The following is a 9,013-nucleotide window of genomic DNA, read 5'->3' as shown; positions in this document are numbered from 1 at the left end:
GATAAAAAGAAAAATACACAACAATGAAAATGTAGGTGGTGATTGTAGGTGATTGCAAGTTTGGTTTGGTTTGAGCCATCTCTTACATTTGAATAGTTGATTATAGCTGCTCTATGGTATTTGGCACAGTGCGTGTTGGTCAAATCACACCCGTGTGAAGTGAGGGGCGCTTTACCAACAATACATATGACATATGACATCAATTTAACATCACAAAAATAGCAGTTTATAAGAATCGTGGTCCCTTATTGGCCGAGGTTTTCCTCTGACATGCATATGCCAATTTGCTCGGTGACAGACAAAACAAATATTAAACTCTGTCCATTGTCAATGGCATTTTTAATGTTTATCTATACAAGACAAACATTAAACGTGTGTAATCAGATCTCAAAACTGAGGAGCAACCCCCAATTAACACCTAATTGGGTATGGCTATGACAGTTAACATTTGAGATATGCAAACAGCATCTTTTTCAAGGGGCTGAACAGTATAGTTGTCGTGTTTTTGTGTGATTATACATACAATATTTCTCTGAATAATGAAGCGTCAATGAAGACAGTACATCACACATCATTTCATGTGGAGAGTGTTTATTTCAATTTTATATGTATCTCTTTGCAATGCATCATCTAGAAGCAAAATACAAAGTACAAAAAGCATCCCATATGTACAAGTACTAAGTCATGCTTTGAATTGTCATACAGTATTTTAAAATATATAGAATTGCTTCACAAAGTTGTCCGAAATATGAAATACGGTATGTTAACTTTCAACCAATAAAATCCAGTTTTTATTTAACTCTGATAATCTCTTATTACCTAACATCAAACTTTTTTTGTCCTTTTTTGTCATGGTCTTTATCATGTCAGTTTATAGTATGTGAACACGTCTCTCAAATAAGAAGATATCAGTTGTTTAACATACATTTAATCAAGTCTCAAACTATACTAAACACCCATCTACAGTACACATTTGAGCTAGTTTACCCAACTGAAATGTATTCAAAAATAAATTAAAGTACATTAAAAGAACAACATGTCAAATGTATGTTCTGGTGCAAATACACAGATGTCTTGATTTCATTTGAGTTTGGACCATAATTGTGAGTGGTTCAATAATCCAAACCTGTTCTGCTGGTGTTAATATGTGAGAACACAGAAATTTGCCACCAAATCTCTGATTCATCAGCTTATCGTGACTATGGCTTAAAATACAACTTCAATGCATAATACCAATAATAATCACTTCACTTAGATGTTAAAACACTTGCAATTTCCATTAAAAAGTCATGATTACAGTGTACAATATAGACATCACACACAAAATAAGTATATTTACATACTGTAAGAGAGGTATGTTTCCATTTGTGTCCAAGATGCACCCAAATCCTAACACAGGAACTGGAGAAAAGACAAGGCCCATATGTTATCAATAATTTCTGAGTAGGATTGCTATTCTAGGAAAATCAATGACCATTGTGTATATAGAAACATGTGTAATAAACTATAACCTCAAAGTCAAACAAAAATGCCATACACAATTGACCCTGACTCAGAGAAGCCTGATACTCATACAGACCTGGCTCAGGTAGTACTTTTTATTTTTTTCCCCTGCTTTATTTTTGATAGCAACAGTGATAGACTGGAAAGGCTGGAGAGTGGAGAGAGATGGTACTTGCTAATCTTTGCTATTTTTTAAAATGCTTGGAACTTTAGGTAATTTGGTCGGTGTCAAGCAAGTTGTCCATCACAGTAAAGTGTGTTAAAGCAGCTTACAAATAATTTCCTGTACTGGTCTTGTCCTACGTGGCAGTCCACAAATGTAGGTACTGGAGGTAGCTTTAAACAAGTCTTTAAAGCAAATCAAAATACTATTTGACCCAGGTCTGGATCCATGTGTGCCATGTGTGCCCTGGACATAACAGCCTGTTTTTACACTGAGGAAGTCTGAGCGAATTCACTAGGGGCCTTGCTCTGCAGAGTCCCAGAGATAGTGTCAGAGTCCAGCAGCTCCACAATGCTATAGGGGGAGCAGTCCTCCAGGCCTATTTTCCCACACGCCCAGCCACAGAAGCCTTTCTCCAGGTCCCGTACAACCTGCCACCACTCACCGAATGCCCAGGACACCTGCACTACAGCAGAGTACAGAGCCAGTGATAGAGCCATGGGCATGATGAGCATGGGGTAGAAGATGATGAGGAAGGGACACACAGTGATCTTGTGCCAAAATGTCCGCTCCTCATTGTAAACCAAGAAGACGTTGTACCACGTGAGGGTCCCGTAGTAGAAGGAGGTGATGAAAGAGAGCAGAAAAACCAAGGGAGCACAGGAAAGGCTCCATATAACAACATGTGGGCCTTGGCACATGCCAAAGCCACACGTACACTTGTCCCCCGCCTCACATTCAGCATCAAGTCGTTCTTTTGACTTGGCCAGTTCCCTGAGTTCCTTTCCTGTCAGTGTGACATGGATGTCGACCATTTGACCTTTCTTCTTACCCCGGGTGATGGTACCTGTCAAGGTCACGTATCTACTGTCTGGAGGTAGATTCCACCCTGACCCTGTTAACAAATCAAATTCTGTTTATTATGCACAATAATTAATAATTTGCATGAATTGCAAAAATTTGAACACAAAAAAGAGACTGCATATCAACCCAATGGCCACAGCTATGTTTTTTGTGTTCAATTTTGCACAGAAGCAAATAAAAGTACAGAACATTCACAACTCTGCTCATAACATCAGAAAATAAATTTGTGCAGTGTCAGGTGTAGTATGTCAAAATGCATGAGAATTGTTAAATTGAATGACCCATTACACTGGCACTATCTTATTAACTGTTGTGTTTTTACCCGAGTTTCACTGAATCAGACGCAACAGTTGAAGTAAAAAAAAAACAGTGTCTTCTCACCTTCGCCTGTTGGTGTAGAAAGAAAATGTGAACCCTCTTCAGCATTTCTCTCTGCACCTTCCTCGCCCCCTTGTTCCTCTCCAGGTGCTCTTTCCATGTCGGAGCGGTAAACAATGATGGACTCCGGACGAGGCTCTTTCTTCTTCTTTCTCTTCCTCCTCATGGCAGGTCCCACCTCTCCTTCCTCTGCATGGCTTCCTGATATGTCAGACCTCAAGGAGGTCATCTGGGGGCTGATCGCTCCTTCAGTCTGTGGTTCCTCTACTTGGGCCATGGTCTCACCTAGCAGAGTGCGTGCCCTCTACTCTTTTACTGTTAGGGAATTATATGGAAACTAATGGTGATTTCTTGGACAGGACAGACTGCTGCCATCCATTGTAAGGAAATCTACAAGGAACACTATGCTGTTACTGTACATTGTGTGTGTGTGTGTGTGTGTGTGTGTGTGTGTGTGTGTGTGTGTGTGTGTGTGTGTGTGTGTGTGTGTGTGTGTGTGTGTGTGTGTGTGTGTGTGTGTGTGTTTAGAGAGAGAGAGAGAGAAGAGAGAGAGAGAGAGTAGAGTTAATCGTTTGAACAGGGCTATAGTATAGCAGTCTGATACTGAAAATAATTGTGTTCTCTCTGTAGTCCATGTCTGGATTTTGAATGAGCCATGCCCATAGCAGCATGTGATAGTCAAGCTAAACCGTTCTCTCTAGGCTAGCTTATAGCTGTAATGTATCTGTAATAAGGCAACTGAACTGAGGAAAAATGCTGTTAAAATATATAAACATACACAACTTAAATGTAGTTATCAGTTCTGAAAAAGAAAGAAGATATATATATATATACAGTATATAGGCCTATAGCTTATTAAATAAAGATCCTCCTGTCCTTGCACACTGCCAACACCCATATTATCAACCATCACGAAAATCTGGCTTGCCGCTTTAGGAATTAAATCATTATTACAGTAGACCTATAACTGCTCATTGTGGAGAAGGCTAGCTGCTTTTAGGCGGATTTTCCAAAGGCTAGGGGATATCCACAGTGTAGCCGGTCTACACACTACACAGCTGATCCCCCACCCTTTAAATCACACCCATGTCCACTCTTTTGTCTATTAGACCCCAGCGACGAATGCAAAAACTGGATCTAAAATCGCAAAACAGAATCTTACCTCAAATCAGCTGAGATTGGATACACAACTAGATCAGCACCTAAATCGTCGGCAGCGGCTGTATTATTGTTCTATTTGTTTGACACACATTCGGGGTGAGCAGCAGCCAGGCACAGCAGATACAGATGCGCTCCGCAAACTGTATTCCAGAATAGCACTAGTCTACCACCCCCCCTCCCCGGCCCCCCGGTCTAAACACGCCCCTAACCCACCTCATCTGTCAAACCATTTCCTCGCGCCATAGCAGGCTTCCCTCCTTTTCCATCAGACCACGGTACGGTTATTAGTGGCTGGTGTTTACGGTCAAAATGCCTATTAAACATTCATACTTTCAGACTTCAGAGATAGGGTTTGAGCTCAGCCTCAGGCAAACAAAATATTAAAATAACAAGACATAAGTAGCACGTAGCCTATATAATGTAGGCTACGGTAAGGGGAGAGAAGCAAAAATGAATGATATGAGACTGCAAATGGCACGTTAATAATTAGTTATGATTATCAAAGTTTTCCGTTCATTGTTTCCACGTATGGTAGAGCGTTTCCTTCACTGTTGACTTTGACTTCCCCGGCCTCAGGTCAAATAAGGTATCCTGGCGCCCTCTACTGATTAAGATCTAAACTAATTGACACATTGACAAATCAACCGTGTTTGTTAGTTGGCTGTTGTTATTAGCATGACAAGTTGACAACTGTTCACAAGCGTGGGTGGATGAATGTTGTACTGTATTACTAGTAAGTTAGTCCTGTTCTTTTATAGTTCATTGTCAACGTCAGTCGAAAAATGGATGACCAGAAGTCACTTGATAGCCTCATGTTTCAGTTAGGTAAGATATATCTTTTAGTTTTCCCCCCCATTGTTAGCTTTAGCCAACACAAACTAATAGCACTAGCGAATACAGATAACACATTTTTCTCATTTCATCTGTTGTTTCTCAATGGTCTAGCTCTTCAAACTAGAGGGCTTGCTCAAAAGAAGGATGAGATAAACCAACAAATTAAAAGTAAGTCAGATAGGCTACTCAATTGACGCCTCGTGACCCTGGTCAACAAGTTATGTTTATTATTCAGTTCAGTTGTTAAACCTTCAGTAACATTATCTGCATTCAATAACATGAACAGTTTGCAGAGCTGATATAGCAGAGAAGAAATCCCACATCGAAACAACCAAAATAAGTATCCAGAGACTTGAGGGAGAAATCACTCCAAAACAAAACACTGTGAAATATATCAAAGACAGTACAAAAAGGTATGGATGAGTAATTCAAATAATGTAGATTATGCAAGGACGGTTATTAAAAGTTATAACACATTCAGTACCGGTATACTGTAGTTGTTTGTTAATAAAAGTATATCACTTATCTGTCCAGCATGAAGAAAACGAACAGCCTACTTCTTCAGTATGAGAAGACACTCAAGGCAGAACTAGACACACGTCGGGACAACTATAACCAAGACATGTAAATTCAGTGGTGGCTGGGTGCCATGTTAAATGTGGACATGAAATTAAGAGAATTAAAGGACCACTTTTCAATTTACCTTCATATAATTGGTCATCATCACTAATGTTCATGATAAAATACCACACATTTTCAGTCTGTGTCTCATAGGAGGGCTGTGGGCAGTTCAGAAACCCGTCCACCAGTGACATCATCGTTAGGCAGATTTTTTTAAACAATATTTTTTTGGAAATAATAATAATACATTTTTATTATTATTCAGCAAACTGTTTTTAATTTTAATCAAAACAGGTGCGTGCACGAAGAACGATTTGCAAGCTACAAGAAAGTGTTCCAGCAACACAAGGAACATTACTGCCAGAACCCCCTTGCTAAAAAGCTCCTCACAATACAGGCTGAAAAAGAGGAAATTGAGTGTCGCATTAAGGATCTTGAAGATGAAATGACAATGAAACAGAAAGAGATGGCAAATATTGGTAATACACTTTCTTTTATACCATCCTAATAATTTGCATAATGTTATGTCAAGATTTATTGCACTTGGCTCATTTAATTTTTGACTGCAGGTCAATCAGTGAATTCTTCTTCCACTGGGAACACACCAGAGAGGTATACTTTTGAAAACACTTAGTAATGACATGATCAGTGCTGACTTGAGCAGTATTTCTCTGTAATTGACTGTTTTCTCTTTAGTGTCTCTGGCCAGCTGACCATGACAGAGACAGAGAAGCAGTTAGATAATCTGACAGAGGACATGAATTCTTCCATAGACATCTCCTCTATTCATCTCATCCACACAAAGGTATTCAGTCAGCATTCTGTTTGTATTGTATGCAGAAGATTTGTTATATCTCTAGCATTATGTTTAAGTGCCTTCTTTGGTTCACTTTGAACAGAATTTGCAGGATGTTCATACCTTGTCTGGGGAAGTAAACACAGGAGAGACCCAGGAGAGAAACATGGAAGAGGATGCTCCTTCTTACCCTCCTGCACCACAAGAAGAAAGCCACAAACTGTGGGTTAGACAAGAGTCAGCTGGTATGTACCATCTTAGTAAGTTGGACATGAATTTTACTGTGCAAGTTTCCCATAGTCTTTTTGATCTGGTGTGTTTTAAGTCTATTGTCCAGGAAACCTTACAGTAAGTCATGTTATTCCTTCAGAACAATTGCAGCACTCAAAGCAGACGCCAAGTGCCGATCAGGACCAGGGTTGTGGACCAGTGGATGAGGTCTTGTGCTTGTTTTTTTTAATTAACTGTATAAATTCAGATAGAGCTTAATTTAATTTGAAGTTGTTTCAGAGAGTCAGATAACTATAATGATTTTTTGACCATTACCATGACACTCCTTGTTTGTTGATACTGTTTTTTGGAGACATTTCCTCTCCCAGGTATGTTCTCTCAAGGTGTTTTCTTGACCAGGAGGAACATTCCGCCATGTCAGAGACAGTGGATGCAGGGGACAAAGGGAGAGACGAGAGATTCACTATGGAAGAGGAGCAGGTGGAGTTTTCTACAGACGAGGAAAAGGATGGCGCCACAGCTTTTCCTCCATCTTCACCTCCAAGTGTCAATTCTCAGACCCCGCCAACAAGAATGAAAGTTGTGCCCTCAACTCCGACCTTTTCACTCAAGTAAGGCCTTTGACGTGTTTGTGTTGCTTATTCAGTAAGCTAAAGTAATAGAACTCAGCTGAGGGGGTGAATGCCAGTCACTTGTCACTAACAGTGTGTGATAACTCAATTTAGCAGTAGCCCTGGCAGTTCCCCAAGTCAAGGGACCTCTGATTCCAAGTCTCCTGCTTTCTCCATGTTCTCCATGAACCCCGATACCAGCACCCCAAGCTTCTCTGGATTTGGGTTTGACATGGGTTCTGCACAGGAGGAGGTGAGGAAACTAACTGGATCAGCTTTCAATTTAATAACAAATGATGTACTAATTGAGTAGGTCATATTGTACTAATATATGTATACTGTTAACTCTTTCCTTACAGGACTCACCTTTCACTTTCACCAGCTCATATTTCAGCAACAAGGTACCAATACCATACATTTCTAACATTATAACTTGCTAAATGTCTTTCTTATTATTTTTCTTATTTTAATGTATATACATTTCTGAAGTCAGTGTTTATCTCTCTTTTCAGAAATCTTCTGAATCCAAATCCCCAAGTGGTAAATATACAAACATTAGAGCAATTTAATATAGAAAATAATGGATGTCATTTCTGTCAGGCAGAAACCTCTCATCTCCATATTTAAACTTGTTGTGGGTTTTCATAGATCAATGAGTGTCACACAAAACTTTCACTATTTGCATGTTTTTAAAAGAATAAAAAAGGAACGGTTTTGAACGGTTTCCACCCGACAGCGACGATATAACAAATGCTGTGTGTAAATGTTTCAGGGTTCCTATTCGACAAAACAGAGATATCTGAAGATGATTTCCAGTTCTCTTTTGCTTCCAAGAGTCCTGAGGCAACCGTAGGCAGCAAAGAAAAGCCTGCTGGAGATGCTTTCCCATTTTCATTCAACTTTTAGAAAAAATATCTGACAGAAAGAAATGCAAATCTTCTGCTTTTGTAAGATGTTAATTACCTGTTGCCACTATTAATATTCTTACTGGGAGGACACTGACAAATATTTCAATTGGAACTCGATGTGTTTTATTACTTTTTGGCATAAAATGAAGTTGAACCTCTACAAGTTGAACATTGGTATTCACTTTAAAGACCCAACTGGAAACGTTCTCATAAACTGTAGATAATTTGTGTTTGCCTTCACATATTAGTACCTTATTTGTTGTCTTTAAATGAAAAGTGTTCTATTCTATTTATATTGGTTTATAAAATACTTTTCTGAAACAATCTTTTGTACACGTTTTTATTTTATTTTAGACATACATGCAGTAGTAAAATGCACCTCAAGGACATAACATTCACATTACTTCTAAGACAACTCTACTCCAAGTTGTTGTAGGGACGGTGTCACAATATTAGAATTTAGAGGTGATTGCACGTAAAATGTAATAAACTGCATATTAGTGAAATGTACTGTTCAGTATCAATATATGGTCATTTGAAAATTTCAGAGAATAACTGGTTCCAAAACATGAGCTACAGTACTAGTACAAATTGAAGATGATCTATCAAGGATGTTCTGCATCAATTGACACCGACAGCTCCAACTAATACTAATACTCCAAGTAATACTCTCACTTTGTAGATGTATTGCCATTGAGACATTACTTAAAAACAACACAGTCCTACTCAAAGGTGTGATTCATAAAACACAAGAATGTGCTTGGGAAATTACTGTATTTAGATTCCAGATTCATCATCTTGGATTCCAGTTTACAGATTAATTTATACAATTTTAAAATACATATTCAAATTATAAATAATTACATTTGTTAAAGGTGGTGTTTGCAATATACTGTATAGGTGCACCGTGCAATTGTAATACATTTTCACATTTTAACCTTTC

The 9,013-nt window shown here is 38.7% G+C and overlaps 2 protein-coding genes across 4 annotated transcripts; one reads left to right on the top strand and one right to left on the bottom strand.

Moving 5' to 3' along the window:
- Positions 1-588: 588 nt before the first annotated feature.
- Positions 589-4,178, bottom strand: tmem169b (transmembrane protein 169b). The gene is made up of 3 exons (XM_079518884.1): positions 4,071-4,178; positions 2,912-3,321; positions 589-2,561 (listed from the first exon to the last, which is right to left on the bottom strand). Exons 2-3 carry the CDS (start codon positions 3,183-3,185, stop codon positions 1,933-1,935), a joined length of 903 nt encoding a protein of 300 aa, XP_079375010.1. The 5' UTR covers positions 3,186-3,321; positions 4,071-4,178; the 3' UTR covers positions 589-1,932.
- Positions 4,179-4,709: 531 nt separating this feature from the next.
- LOC306935090 (uncharacterized protein) lies at positions 4,710-8,068 on the top strand (the record flags this gene model as incomplete). 3 transcript variants are annotated; one of them, XM_079517944.1, is made up of 14 exons in its annotated part: positions 4,710-4,894; positions 5,015-5,071; positions 5,190-5,316; positions 5,438-5,527; positions 5,819-6,003; positions 6,094-6,136; positions 6,221-6,329; positions 6,424-6,565; positions 6,691-6,758; positions 6,951-7,162; positions 7,277-7,415; positions 7,522-7,563; positions 7,675-7,702; positions 7,935-8,068. In XM_079517944.1, exons 1-14 carry the CDS (start codon positions 4,852-4,854, stop codon positions 8,066-8,068), a joined length of 1,419 nt encoding a protein of 472 aa, XP_079374070.1. In that variant the 5' UTR covers positions 4,710-4,851. The 3 variants fall into 3 exon arrangements, with proteins under 3 accessions (XP_079374070.1, XP_079374069.1, XP_079374068.1); XM_079517943.1 differs by having other exon boundaries at positions 6,424-6,580; positions 7,280-7,415; XM_079517942.1 differs by having other exon boundaries at positions 6,424-6,580.
- Positions 8,069-9,013: the final 945 nt, after the last annotated feature.

Source organism: Electrona antarctica, assembly GCF_951216825.1.
Source record: "Electrona antarctica genome assembly, chromosome: 13".
In the NCBI taxonomy this organism is placed as follows: Eukaryota; Metazoa; Chordata; class Actinopteri; order Myctophiformes; family Myctophidae; genus Electrona; species Electrona antarctica.
This window is presented reverse-complemented; position numbering and strand designations above follow the sequence as displayed.

Bases quoted from the DNA above. Each gene is read 5' to 3' on its own strand.
- tmem169b (XM_079518884.1), bottom strand. From the start codon at position 3,185: ATGGCCCAAGTAGAGGAACCACAGACTGAAGGAGCGATCAGCCCCCAG. The intron at 2,562-2,911 runs GTGAGAAGACAC...ATTTGTTAACAG, and splicing joins TTCTACACCAACAGGCGAAG to GGTCAGGGTGGAATCTACCT.